We start from the raw sequence: 16,778 nt of genomic DNA, 5'->3' as shown, positions 1-16,778 counted from the left end.
TGTCAGTAACTGTGTGCACAGACGTGCTTCCATTTCATGCCAACAGCTAAGAGTACAGAATGCCAAACTTCTCTCTTGGCAGACACACTGAAAGAGGGAAGATGTTACATACAACCTCACCCCCCAGCATATTACATTCCTAGTCAGCTCTAAAGTAGGTGTGCACTCCATGTGTGGCCTGACAGAACAGTGTAGTCCCCTTCTCCCTGGAACTGCAGTGCAGGGACAGAGAACAGCAGGGTTTTTATTACTGATGAAGTCAAATGAGCATTTTCTATTCTATAAAGAAACATGCAAGCTGAAGCCAACACTAGGGATTGTTTGCATTTAGTTTGATTAAATATGTAAATTAATATGCAAATTAGAATCAGCGCATTGGCCTCTTGGCAAAGAGTCAATGAGGCCTTGGACAGCCCTGGTTCAGGTGTTTTATATATACCCCCCAAATTCAGAGCCCAGTGGGTAAAAACAATTTAGCACTTAGTTTTAAAGTGTAAATTAAGCCTGTATTCCAGTATTAATATTTGTAATAATTCCAGTACTAATATTCTAGTAACCAAATGATTCAATATACAAAGGCTTGCAGTCCTTGCCACATGGCATTCTAAGTGCTCAGAAATGGCTGCCATCTGTTTACTAACCTTTGTGTTTCTGGTGAGATTCTCTATCAACTTAATCTGTATCATCTAAAAATGACTTAAGTAATGGAAATTGAGTTCCAGGTGAGGCGGAACAGAAACAAAAAGCAACTTGCCAGAGAGGCCTGCGGTAGGGCTGGAAAAGATTTAATATTTGTACTGCAATAGGACTAGCTCTCAAATGGGATTTTGAACGGCCCCATAGAAATATGAAGACATGGTCCCTGCCTCAAACAACTCTCAGTCTGAGAAAAACCACCACCCTAATTCTAGTTTAAAAACCTGCTCAAGTGTTAGCAGTTCCTTTCAGTGAGTCACTGCCCCACAGGCTGCATCACTTGCATCTCAATTATATATGGCATCAGCTGTCTCCTCAACTCATGCTGGTCCCCAAGAATAGGTTTCTGGCAGAAGAGGAGTTGAACATGCTACCATAATTGAACAACCCCTCACCGCCAACACCCCAGAGTCCACTATATCCCAGAGATCCCAGCACAGGTGCTGACTTTCCAGTGTGCCAGCGGGTACTCGCCCCCCCGCTCTGCCCCCCAATCCACCCCTTCCTCCCCAAGTCCACATCCCCTTCCCACCTCTCCCCACTCCCTTCCCTGAGCACAGCACATCCTCGTTCCTCCCCCCAGAGCCTCCTGCACACTGTGAAACAGCTGATCATGGCAGGTGGGAGGCATGGAGACGGAGAGCTGATATGGGTGCCCCCCCCATGGGTGCTCCAGCCCCGGAGCACCCACTGAGTCGGCGCCTATGAATCCCAGAAACTCCCTTTACACCACCACTGAAGGTCCTCTGTGTTGCTATAGCCATCACCTGCTGATACATGAGGATGGATGCCTTTCCATTTGCAAACACTCAACTGGATTGTGGGGATGGTCTGGCAAATGTCAGCTCCGCTCCATTCTAAAATGGCTTCTACAGCATACATGAGAAATGAGTGTGGGCATGAACATGGTCTCTTAAGACAGCTATGCCTGTTGCACAGAGGAATCTCAAACGCACAGATTAAAGTCCTGAGGAGGGAATGTCTACTCAATATGTAAGTGGCCATACCTCGATTCCTTCTCTCAGATGGAGCATCCTGCCACGCAGGAGGTCAATTCTGCAAGTGGACAGTGTCGTTCCCTTAAAGGCAGTAGCAATCTAAGATGGGGGAAGGGTGTGGGAATAGAGGCAGTCAGATGGCAGGGCTTGTGTTGGATGAGGGGTGCCCCCCCCGCCCCTCCCAAGTCAAAGTGAATAGGCCTAAAAAAAGCATCGGAGACAGTAAAACAACATTTCCAGCATGACAAAGAGGGTGCATGAGAGAAGTCGAGGCAGGGTGGAGTGTCCTGTTTACAGCAGTTCTATTATCATCCTATTGCACTAAGTCCAAACAGCCCTGCCACCTGGCTGTAGGCTCTGGATTTGGTCCAACGCTAACTACACAGCCGACAAGAGTCAAGTTTGAGGGCTTTCGATTTTCATGCGACAGCAAAGCCACTCAAGATAACAGAACCATCGCTATATCTCAGAGACCCACTTGGTTGTCTCTCACTGCTGCCCTAATAACTTTTGCATAGTCCCTTTTACTCACTCAGGTCAAGTGTGACCTCATCGTTAAGGTGGCTGCATTTTCAGTTTGTTTTTTTATACTAGAACTCTGGACTATCATGCACTGGGCTCTCAGCAAATATAGCTTTCCAGAGAGTTGTAGGAAGAAAAAGTGCCCATCTCATCTTTATCATCTGCAGGAGGACACATCAGATCCCTGGACAAACTTACTAAAAATCATTAAAGGGACATCAGCAAGACATTTCTAGCTGGAAATTTTGTACCCAATACAGTTAGAGGCAACACCTAATATACAAACAGAAGTTAGCAAAAATATTTCCAGTAGTTTTGCATTTGTATATAGTTCATTTCACAATCCCCCTTATAGTTTCTCCCTTGCAGAGCTAAACCTTTTCAAAAAGGGGAGCAGAACAATGTTCTAAAAAGTTCAAGGACATGCAGTTTAATCAGACACTGAAGTCTTTTGAAACATGTCAACTCTTAAGATTAATTGTGTCCCTTTAAGGATCTAACAAATGGACAGAGCTTAGATAAAAGTCAAAGTTAAGGCTGAACTGATGCTACACTTATCTCACTGTGCCTGGCTGTTACAGGTATACAGTGGAGAAATTTTACTTGTGTATGCTGTGATATGTGGGCACATCAAGGAGTTTGTTACAATTCTGAGCTCATTAGCTCAAAGAATCTAAACATTTAATGCAAGAGGTCTACCTTTTTAGAAGCTCTCATGAAAGTGAGACTCCAGTAGAGATACAGCCAAAGCCACTCCCATTCATGTGAGGATTACTAGGGTCAATAACTGATTTATGCAGTGCCTTCCAGCCAAGTATCCCAAAGCATGCAACAAGCTTTACAAGCTACATACGAACAGTTCACTTCACTTGGGCAGAAATTTTTCAAAGCATACTGTAAATACTTTATATCCAACTGAAACTACAGGAGGAATTTTAGGCATATAAAATTCCAGCGGGGTGCTTGCATTCTATCATAGTTCTTGCAAACTACAACAGGTACTTTGATTTCAAGTCATCTAAAAAACCTCCCACAGCACAGTGAAACCTAACATCAAGATAGGCCATTGGCTGAGTCCCTAAAAAGTGTGCCCCCCTCCTGAATTAGCAACAACAGTGTCTCCATCTGGATGTTCTTTGATGTTCTCCTTTCTAAGGGGTCACGTCCACACTGGAAAGCTGCATTGCTTTAACTAGACTGCCATATATACACCAGGCTAAAAAGTGTTCCGTGGCCAAAAAAGTTTGGGAAATGCTGCTCTAGTCTAATGGACCACATTTTAGAGAAAACTCAGGAGTCCACAAACCACATTCAGGGAGACACTTCATCTGACATCACTTTAATTGCAGGCATCAGACCTCCAGATACCAACAGATATTTGCAACCTTAGTCCTACAGAAAGTCAAGATGTGCCATAAAAGCACTATCTAGATGTTTCTAGTGCAATGATCAGCAGTGAAAGCATTAATACTGACAAAGGTGATCAAAGCTGAAGCTTCAGTGTTGCATCCTATTAAGGAACGAGATATTGGCATCATAAAGTTATTTCAGTTTTTTGGCAGACTCAAGACAATAGTGCATCATAGCTTAAATTGATAGAGGTCTTTGCCACGAACAAGGCTAGAACATTTAATAACTGATCAGATTCTATAGATTTATTCTCAGTTTTCATTTAAAACTTGGCGTTTATATTTTGCAGACTGGGCAGGTGCAAGAGAGATTTGTAACTACATTTCAAGTTACACGGCAGTGCTGGCAAATTGCAGCATCCATTAATCCTGCTAGCATCATCTATCATCAGAACAAAGACTAAAACAAACATTTATTTCCCAGATGTGGCTCTTATCTTTCATATTCTGCAAGTGATAACCAAATCTACAAGAAGCTACTCTCTCCCTTAATGCCTCTCAATAAGAATATTCCATATGCTGCTAAAACAAAATATATCATTAGGTGCTCCCTCCTCTTCAAACTGCTGCCAGAGCACACCTTGATGACATCAAAAGGTTTGAGAGCAATTTAGTATTATGCAATATATAGGTCTTTATCTGGGAGTTCTGCAAAGCAGTGTATTAGTAACTTCACATGTCACAGTTATGATGAAGTTTAAAATCCTTGATCCATACTCCTGTGCTTAGCTCACAGTGAACTCTACAGAGAGGCCTAAGATTTTAGTCTGAAGGAATTAATAGGAATTTGGGGCATAGTCAGGAGCTGATAGTCAAGACTGGGATCAAGGTGAGATGTGGAGGTTGGTAGTGTTCAGGATTAAAGCTCACATGGATGTCACAGAAAAGATAGCGCTGTCTCTATGGAAGAGGACGATAGACAGGCCTTCTGAAGCAGAAGGGACAAAGGGCAGATCTAAAGTCTGTACCAGAAATGAAAGGAGCATTTGTAAGGGACCCCAGAAGAGAACATGCTGAAGATGCTGGCTTCTTGTTCAAGTCACTGAAGGGCAGAGCTATTTACATACTAATAAGCCCCTAATCACCATAGTATTGGAGGAACTCCCAAGTACAGGAAAATAGAAATAAACACTGAACTGGGTATGAAGAAAGGGATCCATGATGCAAGATAAGGAGCAGATTAGCTACTGAGGCATCTCCTTGTTCTGAGAGCTGAAAACAGTAAGGTAGTGCTGATTCTAGGGAGGGAAGCCCGCTTTAACCAGAACATAGGTGTAGAAAAGGAAGACTATATTCACTAATAAATATTGGGGGGAGGGGGGTAAAGTCAAGTGAGACATCCATTGATAACTTATGTAAACCATACAACAAACATGAGTAGGCAGACAAGAGAATAATTTGAACTGGAAGAAGATTCTGCTAGGGGGCTTGTTCATGGTAGTGAAAGATTAAAAACCACCAGGTTACAGGGGGATTTAGGGAGAGGACAAAAATGCCCACCCCCACCCATTAGCATTAACATTTCTCTGTAGCACAATTAGCTGAAAACTTCCACAACTCTTGGCATACATTCTATTTTAAGATGAAGTCTCTGCACAAAGTAAATGTTCTACATCTCTACCTGTTTTTCCTCCTCCACCTTTAGAATAATAATCCTTTTACTTGTAAAATATTTACAACCAACAGGGTAAATTCACATACACAGTTACACATTTCACATCCCTTTGTTCCATTTCAACAAACATATACAAACTGCACAGCCTTGGGAGCACTGAAATCCACTGCATCTTCCGGTAATTAGGCAGAAGCTGAGGTTAAACCACAGTACCCCTCCGACTCTTGCAAAAGATCTGTGCCCACAGTTCCAAAATACCCAGACTCCAAACTTCAACATGGTTTCAAGACCGCCAACTCCAAAATGCAACCCTCTGAAAAACATGCAAGAGCCTTCCCAGTCATCTAGCTTATAGGCTGAATCAGGTGGTTAAGCTACCATTTTGCATTGAAAGAGGCAGTCCCTCCATGATCTTATGGAAAAGAATTTTCATTCACTTCATAGCCAAGGATAAGGAGCAGTGTATGACAAGAGGAGTTACCAGATTAGAGAGCTAGACTGACATTAGTTATGACCCAAATCAACTTCTGTAGCACTGCTAAACTGGGCTGGAGTTTTAAGATCTGGCCTGCAAGCAAAACGGAAGAAATTGCAGTCTTTGTAACCATTTCCCTGGTTACAGGCTGTATTCGAATGCAGCTGGGCAAAGCTGTCCAAGGAAAAAAGCCATCTGCAGATGTAATTTAAGGAAATTATTCAATAAGGAATACTAGAAGTTCAGGCTTTTCTGTGGCATTCAATCAAATCGAAAGACAATGCATGCATTAAGGAGCAGCTCCACTGAACACAAACACAAGTTACTTAGGGTCCAAGGCTGCAGCTAAACACCCAGTTACTGGAGGAAATGAGCTGAACTTTTCACCTTTTATCTTAATTCTCTAAAGCTTATTTTAGCATTAGAAAAAACAGCCAAACTTGAAATCTTTGGCTCCAAAGGACATTCTTAGACCTGGTCTGGTGTGAAGGCACTCTTCAATGGGGGCTTCAAGCAAGTGGGTCACTTATTCTGATGCACATATGCAGCACTTCTGGACTGGCTTTTATGCTCTGCAAGGTTAAGGGTGAGCTGGCAAAGAACAGGTGGGTTTCTGCCCCGATATGGACCAAATAAAGGTTGCTTCAGAAACAGGTTTTTACTTGTTTTTAACATTTGAAATTTAGGTATTATTTATTCTTTTACCTAGTAGATTACAGATGACTGGAGAACTAGTAGGATTATGTCAAATACAGGAAGTGAAACCCTGAGCAACTGAGAGGAACCAATTTCTAGTCCTTGTTAAAGACTGGTTTGTTTTTGTTAAACCTATTTAAAATAAAACACCTGATAAACAGGAGTAGAGATCACTAAGATTCAACTTTGTCCTCAACTAAAGGATGAGGAAACACCCATTCAATCCTCTGGGTCCTTGGAAATATCCTAGTAAATACAGACCAGATTTGATACTGCTGATATTTCTACAGTTAAAAACAAACAGAAAAAACATGCAAGAACCCTTCCAGGCCTTGCCACCAGCTTTTGGTGTCCAACACGAAGACAGTAAGTAAATTTTGCAGAGTAGGAAGCACAGCAGAAGTTTACAAGTTATAGCATGACTCCAGCGCACAAGTAAAAAAAGCAAAGAATTACAACACACAATATGTTACCAAAATCTCTCTTATGGCTTTGCTAATTTGAGGAAAAGGGAAGTGCGGCAAATGAGGTCAGCTTGCTTTTAAATCAAGGGTGGGCAAACTACGGCCAAGGGCTGCATCCGGCCCTTCAGACATTTTAATCTGGCCCTTGAGCTCCTGCCAGGGAGTGGGTTCCGGGGCTTGCCCTGCTCTGCATGGCTCCCGGAAGCAGCAGCATGTTCCCCCGTCCATCTCCTATGCATAAGCGTAGCCAGGGGCCTCCACATGCTGTCCCTGCCCCAAGGGCCGCCCCCACAGCTCCCACTGGCCAGGAGCCATGGCCAATGGGAGCTGCAGGGGAGGTGTCTGTGGACAGGGCAGCATGCCAAGCTGCTTGGCTGTGCCTCCGCATAGGAGCCAGAGGAGGGATATGCCGCAGCTTCCGGGAGCCGCTTGAGGTAAATGCCACCTGGAGCCTACACCCCTGACCCCCTCCTGCACCCCAAACCCCTGCCCTGATCCCCCTCCCACCTTCTGAACTCCCTCCTGTACCCCCACCCCCTCACCCCCAGCCCAGAGTCCTCACCCCTCCCCTGCACTTCAACACCCTGGCCCCAGCCCAGAGCCCCCTCCCACATCCTGAACTCCTCATTTCTGGCCCCACCCCAGAGCCCTCACCCCCTCCCATGCCCCAACCCCTGATTTTGTGAGCATTCATGGCCCGCCATACAATTTCCATACCCAGATGTGGCCCTCAGGCTAAAAAGTTTGCCCACTCCTGTTTTAAACATAACTAGTTTAAACTGGGATTATTTATTTTTGTACCCAACTACTTGCCACAGGAAAAGTTATTTTTATTATGTATTATAATGCATTACAGTAGAGTCTAGAGGCCTCAGCTAAGATCAGAACACCAACATACTAGACGCCTTACAAATACAAGTAAAACAGTCCTTGGATTTAAGAGTTTACAGTCCCGGTCCCTAACAGATTACTGTCTCCAGTGCTTCTGGCTCTGTATCATATTAAAAGCAATGTTATTGAAATGTGTTGGTAGACCATTGGAAACTCTACTGTTTACATTCTGATGGAAAAGAAAGGATCCAGAGACACAAACCCAGAAGTCCATCTCAAGAGAGCAATTCAGATATCCCATAAAAGCCATTTCATTCCTTCAGGGCACACACTAATCTCAAATTTACCCTATAGAAGCAGAATTTTAAAGACTATCCTGAATTTTTAAAGCAGGGAGCAGCTTGTTTGATACAGAACTGTCAATACAAGTCAAAATTAATGACAGGTGGGATCACATCCTTATTTCCCTGTTTCCAGACTTGTAAAGAGGCCAGCCAGCAAGCTGAGAGCAGCAAGTTTACAGTGAATGTATGATCCATATCAACTGAAGACACCAACACTCTAAAGTGGCTCTAATTACACAGCTCATGACAAACTTGTTCTACACTTAACATTACACCACCTGTGTTTTGCATCTGGCCTCAAGTCAGAGCCTTATACTGTATATAGCCATACTTCATAGAAGATAAAGAGAACTGACTTGATTGCATAGGGCAAAGGTGAACTGCTTTTGTCTAGAGCAGCAGCAAGAATATTAACTTCAAGATCTTCCCATCTTCAGTCCAGTCCCCAAGGATGTTCACTTTCTGGACAACTTCCTCCCTGTCCCTAATCCCTCAAATCCCGTCAATCCACACACATACTTGAAAAAGCCCTTAAGAAAGAGGGAAAAGCAGCAGGATGTCCCATGACTTTTGCAATAGTTCAGCTTTATTCCTTCAATTTAGCTGAGCAGAGTTTGTGTGCAAGTGTCTTTGCTGTGTGACATAGCACAGTATCATCCAAGTTATGCTCTGTTATTACTGAAGTTCATCCCATGAGTTCATAGTGTCTTGAGTTACACCTCCTACAATTACTGTTTTCTCACTTGGAGTGAAAGTGGATCAATACTCCTATTTTTGTATGGTTGACACAACCTGACCTGTTAATCCTGCCTGAGACATCCCTCATCCAATACACAGGGTTACAGGTAGACTGCCAATTAGACAACCATAGACCCACCCAGGAATCCAAGATCTGCTGAATGAAACCAGTCAACTTATTCCCATCACAGGGAATGATTCATTCCATACCTACTATAAACACATGCATGTGAAGCTTTATTATATAACCAGCCAACAGGCACATGTTCCACCTGAGGAAAATATCAGACCAACAATGTGAGAAATTGAATACTGAAGGCCACTAAAGTTACTCCCATCATTACTAGCAACAAGATCCTCAGCCATGCTCACCATGGTATCAACATCACATGCACATATCTTCCAGAAGTCCAGAAATCCCTGGGAGGGAATATCAGAGTTAGCAGGTGAGCCATTACTGTAAGGACATCTAGCTTTTAGCCAACCTATATTAAACTGATCAGTTAATTTCCACAATTCTTTATTTAAAGTAAAGAATAGCTGCAGCATATGCAGACTACAGGTGCCAGCATGAAATGTTTTACTGGATCTAAGTAATCACTCTCACAAAGCAATTCCTTACCAGAGGACAGATGCATATTAAAGATGAGGGGTAGGCTGTGGGCCCCACTCTGACCATCCCTGCATAAATGCACCTAGGGAAGTTACAGGTGTTACTCAACAGCACAAAGGAAAACCCAAGAACAGCAAAACCACAAACACCTGGGCCACTATTTTGGTAGTGAAAGCCTTCATGTATGTCCTCCGGGTGAACACAAACCCTGCAGCAAATGTCCAGTTAGTAAATCCAGAAACAGAGGCCTTCAAGTTAATTTTAGATCTTCTATGGCAGAGGTAAGGAGGAGGAGAAATATTAATTTATCAGGCTCTGCTTTATCTATACCATGTAGACAAAGTCCATTCACAATGCTTTCAAGTGGTAAACAGACATTTTTCCTCCTAAATGTTTTAAGTCTGTGTATGCTTGGCAGAATAAACTGCTTATGAAACCATGTCCCAACCAGTTTAAATCTACAATATTCACCAGACTTGGTTTCACACTCATGCCATGATAAATCTTGATTTGGTAATTTTCTCATTTCTTCACTGGTTTAGCAGGATCTACGCAGCAAGAAAAGGATTTGGCATCTCAGAAGCAGGCAAATTCAGACAGCAAGCTACAGAATCCCAGCTAGATGAGTCACCTCAGTTAATAGCAACTTCCTGAAAAGTTAAAGAACACTATATAATTCTATAAGCTACAGGACAGAGGAAACTTTGTCCTGGTGAAAAGGGAATAGTTACCAATAAGTGATCATGTCCATAATTCTTTTCTTTACCAATATAGCCTCTATTAAGCTGACAGGAGGTATGGAAATTGGCAAAAAGTCATCCCTAATCAAGGCTGTCCCCCAAGCACAGCTACATGCATGCACAGGTGAAGCACTCTGCCTGCAGCTCTACTCATCTCATATGATTTCCTCTCAGACTACGCTCTGCCACCAATAATTGACTTTTATGCCCTCCACCCACTATGCACTTTTTTCACGCCACTCCCTATATGATAGTGTCTCTCCTCCAGTGGACCAAGAAACGTCCTCCCTTTCCTCCAAGACTCCCCTTAAAATGTGGTTTGTGACCACCAGCTTGCGCTGCTAACCCATCATCCCTGACTCACCACATGACCCTTTAACACAGCTTACATTATCGTATAAACAAAAGTTTGTTATTTTTATCATCATCACTGGAACTATTGGAACTAAAGATCATTGGAACTACTAAGAAAACAAATATGAAGTCGCTTTGTTTTTATGGTGCACTGCTCCATCCCCTCCTTTTTTCTATGCGTTGTCTCAGACTGCAAGCTCAGCAGGGCAGGTAGTTTATCCACTTACATTTATAAAGCACCATGTACACCAACGCTGCCACATACATTAAGTTCCAAGTTTTCTTAAGCAGCTGCCGTTTCCAATGGTCAGTCTGGCAAGGAGAAAGCTCAGAGGATCTCAACAATTTACTTTAGACAATTAGAAAGCCACGTTTAAGCCATCTGGTGCAAGATCTCCAGAAAGCCAAGACTGCTTGGTTCTCATCCCAGTAGATTCAAGGGCATGAAGCATGTAGAAATGTATTCATAAGTCCCTGTGGAGATTAGAGTCTGGATACTAAGAAGGGAAATTTTCCAGTTAATGTGGAGCTCAGAATATACTTTGGGGGAAACTGGAGCTTCACACAGCACAGCTTTGTTTATAGTGAACTAAAATAAACCTAAAAATTTCCAAGGAGCTGATTCCACCTTTGTGAGAACATAGGGTCGACTGTTATTGCACCTACGGAATTTTTGATAGCAGTCTCAAAGCCAATGAATCAGTGTAAAAGGAGACAGAGGTGAGTGTGGCCCGTATCTGAATGGGATCTTCAAGACAGGGTAGTAATTTACCTACCTTACCAGCATAAACTACACCACTGAAGAGATAAGGGATGACTGAAACCATCATGGTTACCTTCACTGCCACACACTATAAACTTCAAAGCATGAAGACTTCTAAACACCAAGACAACAAACCCTAGTCTCCGCGGAATTGTTTGCCTGGCTTCTCCACTGCAGAATAGCTACGCAGTTTAGCAGAAGCTCTTTAAGGGGCAGATTCAACAGCTGCTCCCTATTTTATTTCAGCAGGATTTTCTGTGAACAGAGCAGCTGCAGAATCAGACTGGCTCACAGACCGTCTTTCCATGTGTCAGTCGAAGCCATGGAAAGACACAGCTAGTACTGGAGAAACGGCTTCAGCTTTTTAAAAGTCACCCATCTCAGAAGGCCAGCAGTCAAGCCACTCACAAGCCATCCAATAAGCCAGGGCACAGAAACGAGGAAAAAAATTGATAGCAACAGATTTCAGCACTGAGATTCCAAGACTGCAGTGAAAGTTTTAGAGTTAGGAAACACTGATATAGTTTTTAGTTAAACCACAGCCAATTTACTGCAGTAGCTTCCACACATACAAATGGCAAATTGAAGCTTATTGTATGAACAGTGACTGGGGCACAGCTATGGAACTTTAAATACATCTCAAACTGTACATGAAAGAGATCAAGAGGAAAAATTCAAGCTGCCAGAGCATGAGCAGTGAGGGCACAAAGCCAGGAAGAAACGAAGACCAGCAATTCCTGTTTTTGAATAGACTGTCAGTGGATTTTCAGCCTTCTAACTCTCAGAAAACCTACAAGCATCCAATGCCATGGCACAGGGCAGTACAGAGCCACAATGAGACTCCACAATGCAGCCAGCAGAAAAAGCTAGCCTACATATGTCCTAATTTCTCAATAATGTTTTGCTTTAATTTTATATGTTTTCAGACTGTCATATGATAAATTGCCATATTCACAGCAGTTTCATGTCAGTTTCAGTGTAGAGGTGGCATAGAGGGGGGGATTAGTGCTCAAAGAAATGTGCTGTTTATTTAATGAACTCATTTCAAGTGTAAATTGGGCATAATACTCTAATGGCTTCTCTGATCAATACTAATCCTCACAGTGGCAGGAAAAACAACTAGTACTATAAGCCTCATATAATGAAATGCACAACACTTGTGAGAATTAATGGCTGTTCCTCTTTACAAAAGTGATTGCTCTAACCCACCCTAAAGTAGATTTAAGAACTGGTGCATGAAACCAGATATAAAAGCATTTCAAACGGATGCTGTCAAGGTTGGTAGGCCAAAATTTGATCAATGTTCTCTACTATTTGAAAAGCCTATGTAATCCTGTGTTTAGTCCAAAAAAAGTGTTACACTGCTCTTTCAGTGTTTCATATAGTAAGGAAGATTTCAGCAGCAGCCCAGCACTCATGAGCAACCCTAAAAATAAAGCAGCAATCACACATGAAGGAAAAGCATTTCCACAAGCTCATATAAACCCTCCAAAAAGGTTATACTTCGTGATTTTTTAAAAAAAACTTTAGAGATACCTCGGCAATGCAGTTTTGGGATCCATTATGGTTTACAGTACGTATGAATTTAAATGATTGCTTCTGTATCAAGTCAAGTGACCTCAGTAATAGGATGTGCTGTTCAACTCCAGATATAACTTTCAGTTTAGCTTCTTTTAATTGTGACCTAAAGCCATCTTAAAATAAGGCAACTTGTTATAATGCAAAAGCAAAGAACAAATTTCCCCTGCCTCAAACAGGCAAATGTGCAGAAGGGACCACAAGAGCCCAAAGATGAAAGCTCCTTATTTGTGCATGTAATTAGAATGCCCACATGGAATTTTAAACTTACTGCATCTACTGGAATGGTTTTAATGCAGTCAAAAATATCTTCATTAGTTTAGCTCTTGTTCACCTTCCTCCTTCTACTATATCTTTGCTTCTCATCCCAAATCCACCCCCCCTCCGTATTTTTTCTCCCATATCTCACCCATTCCAGGTTCTCGTTACTCTCATTTCCACCCACTCAACTTATATTTAAAAAGCACTCACAATTACATACTCATTTTATGTACTTTTCTTACATTGATACTCTGAAAAGAGACTTCCCTCATGGAATCTAAAAGTGCTTTACAAAGGTTGGTAAATATCCCCATTTTACAGATGTAGGAACCAGCAGTGTGATTTTCTCAAAGTCAGTTTCAGAGGTGGAAACAGAAAACAAGCCCCAGAGCTCTGGCCAATACTATTTCCCTTCACACAGTACTTAATAAGGATTCAAATTACCTTCCTCTAAAAAAATAACGTGCACCACTATATAATTTCAGTTTAAACCTGAGTCGCAGCATCAGCCATTTGAACTCTATGTACTCATAGCTTGGGCCAAAGTCACTCTGCTCAGACTAAGGATATGGTTAGAATAGAAAGACTGTAAGCTGTAAAAACAGGAGGACTTGTGGCACCTTAGAGACTAACAAATTTATTTGAGCATAAGCTTTCGTGAGCTGCAGCTCACTTCATCAGATGCATGCAGTGGAAAATACCTTATGCTCAAATAAATTTGTTAGTCTCTAAGGTGCCACAAGTACTCCTTTTCTTTTTGCAGATACAGACTAACACAGCTGCTACTCTGAAACCTGTAAGTTTCATCAACCAGAGAGCATGTTTAGACTAAGATGCAGGGGCTTTCCACCCACACCCTTCAGGAAAGCAGCGACTACAGTTCAGATTTAAACTCAAAACTAACTTTGAAGCCAAGAATGGAGGTTCTAGAAAGCCAAGATCACCAAAGTTGCTGTTCCCTCCTCCCTTTCTCAGCATACAGATCCTTCCATCAAAGATTGTGTAGCTAACAAGTTTTGATCCCTATGCTGAGTGGGATCATTGGTCAGTTTGTCCTCCATCTTGCCAAGTTGATAATGGCACACTTAATAAAGCTTTTCATCTTCTCTTTACAAACATTAAGTAATCCTCCTAACCATCCCTGTGAGGGAAAGTACCTTATTTCCTTTTTAAAGATGGGAAATGGAAGGCAAAGAGCTGGATGCACTTGTAGAGTTATGTCACCACAGGTGGACATTAAGCATTTTATCACACACTCACCATGTTAATTAGCCACTACAAGTAAGCTATTTTCCCACCATTAAAAGCCAGTCACCACAAAGATTCCAGGCTCACCTACAACTCAGGCACACATTATGCAAAACTGAACCTTACCTAAGCAACCAAGTATAAGCCTCTCCATCACAACCCTCAGGCAAGAGCCAGCCAAGGTGCTTTGCCATATGCCCCAATGGCTAAATTAGGCTCTGCAGGAGTATAACTGAGGATGCTTTACTGGGTGGGAAAAGGGCCTGGCTTTGTTCAATAGCAGCTTTTGGTCGTCTTTTTTTTGGTCTTCTTCCTTGTGTAAATCCCATCAAATGGAGTCTGCTCTACAAGTCATCTCTCTCCAAATTAATCTATTTAGTGCCATATCCTGTATAGCCCCGCATGCCAAAATAAAGGTCTTCTTTTATGAGATCCCACCACTTCTTGCCTAGGCCTCTCCTTTTCCTTCAATCTTGATCTGTTCAACTCTTATCCACCCCAGTCTGCTTGCGGTGCTACATAATAATTACCCCTGCAGGCCCACACATCTGTTTACTGCACATGCAAGAGAAGAAAGAACTTGGGCTGGCAACAGAGACAGAAAGGGGCCCCTAAATGGCAATAGGTGGACAAACTCTCCTGGCCAGTTGTCAGCTGGGAACCGTCCACAGGGAGAGCCGGGGTGAGCCGGGCAGCCCAGCAGGAAGCTGAACAGCCGCAGATAAAAGAGGTGGGGGTCTGCTGCAGGGGGTGCACCCCAGGGCCCGACCAGCCCCGGCGGCGCTGCTGCGGGAGGGGGGTGCTGCGTCGGAGGGCTGGTCGCACAGCTGGGTCCTGAAGCACGTGGCAGGTGGGGGCGCGCGCGGGCTAGCGGGGCCCCCAACTGACACGGGGGGGGCGCAGAGAAGAGAACTCGTAGGCGGGGGGAGCTCTCCCGCCCCAACGGCCCCTCGCTCCGCGCCCCCCCCCCGCCCTGCCCCAACCCCTCGCTCCGCGCCGCCCCCCGCCCTGCCCCAACGGCCCCCCAACCCCTCGCTCCGCGCCGCCCCCCGCCCTGCCCCAACGGCCCCCCAACCCCTCGCTCCGCGCCGCCCCCCGCCCTGCCCCAACGGCCCCCCAACCCCTCGCTCCGCGCCCCCCCCGCCCTGCCCCAACCCCTCGCTCCGCGCCCCCCCCGCCCTGCCCCAACGGCCCCCCAACCCCTCGCTCCGCGCCCCCCCCGCCCTGCCCCAACGGCCCCCCAACCCCTCGCTCCGCGCCGCCCCCCGCCCTGCCCCAACGGCCCCCCAACCCCTCGCTCCGCGCCGCCCCCCGCCCTGCCCCAACGGCCCCCCAACCCCTCGCTCCGCGCCCGACAGCCCAGCCCCAACGGCCCCCCAACCCCTCGCTCCGCGCCCGACAGCCCAGCCCCAACGGCCCCCCAACCCCTCGCTCCGCGCCCCCCCCGCCCTGCCCCAACGGCCCCCCAACCCCTCGCTCCGCGCCCCCCCCGCCCTGCCCCAACGGCCCCCCAACCCCTCGCTCCGCGCCCGACAGCCCAGCCCCAACGGCCCCCCAACCCCTCGCTCCGCGCCCCCCCCGCCCAGCCCCAACGGCCCCCCAACCCCTCGCTCCGCGCCCGACAGCCCAGCCCCAACGGCCCCCCAACCCCTCGCTCCGCGCCCCCCCCGCCCTGCCCCAACGGCCCCCCAACCCCTCGCTCCGCGCCCCCCCCGCCCTGCCCCAACGGCCCCCCAACCCCTCGCTCCGCGCCCGACAGCCCAGCCCTCTCCCTCCCATTCCCCCACCAGCACCAGGGCTCGCCCCCCCAGTTTGCTGCCCCCCTCAGGCCCCCGTTACCTGCCCGGCCGCCGTCTCCGCCTGCCCCGCGCCGCTGCTGCAGCTGGAAAGGGATGGTGGCCCTCAGCGGCTGCAGCCCCCCCACTCCGCCGCGGCAGCAGGAGGCCCCGGCAGCCCCCGCCATCCCCAGCTCGGACCCAGCCTCGCCCGCCTCCTCCCGCGAGCCCCAACAGTAACCAGCGAACCCCCCCTCGCGCTGCCACTTATCAGCTCTTCGGGGGCCGAGCTGACCAACGCACCCCGCCGCCCATTGGGCCCCGGCGGCTGCCAGCTCCGCCCACCGGCCAATGGGGGGCCGCCGCCACGCCCCGAGCCTTGCCTGGGAGGGAGGAGGCCTGCAATGGTCCCGCCCCTTACGCGGGGTCCAATCAGAAGAGCCAGAAATGATAACATCCCACTCCCCTCCTATCCCGACCAGAGAGCAATCAGAGGAGCACCAGATGGGCAACCCACCCTTCCCAAAGACCAATCAGAAAAGGAGCAGCGTACGTAGACCCTGCCTTTCTTCCGCATCCAATCGGAATTCCAATTACCCCCCCTCACTCCAAGCACCAATCAGAAACGCAGGACATGTTTGTGCCTCAATCCCCGCCC

General features: G+C 46.0%; 1 protein-coding gene across 1 annotated transcript in view; it reads right to left on the bottom strand.

Moving 5' to 3' along the window:
- The window catches only part of FAM117A (family with sequence similarity 117 member A), a 29,961-nt gene extending 13,384 nt beyond the window's left edge, over nucleotides 1-16,577 (bottom strand). The window contains 2 exon segments of the mRNA XM_073325788.1: nucleotides 16,185-16,376; nucleotides 16,379-16,577. Coding sequence (XP_073181889.1) covers nucleotides 16,185-16,376; nucleotides 16,379-16,577 — 391 coding nt within the window.
- Nucleotides 16,578-16,778: the final 201 nt, after the last annotated feature.

Source organism: Lepidochelys kempii, chromosome 27 (assembly GCF_965140285.1).
Source record: "Lepidochelys kempii isolate rLepKem1 chromosome 27, rLepKem1.hap1, whole genome shotgun sequence".
Classification (NCBI taxonomy): Eukaryota; Metazoa; Chordata; order Testudines; family Cheloniidae; genus Lepidochelys; species Lepidochelys kempii.
The sequence above is the reverse complement of the archived record's forward strand: the minus strand, read 5'-3'. Positions and strand labels throughout refer to the sequence as shown.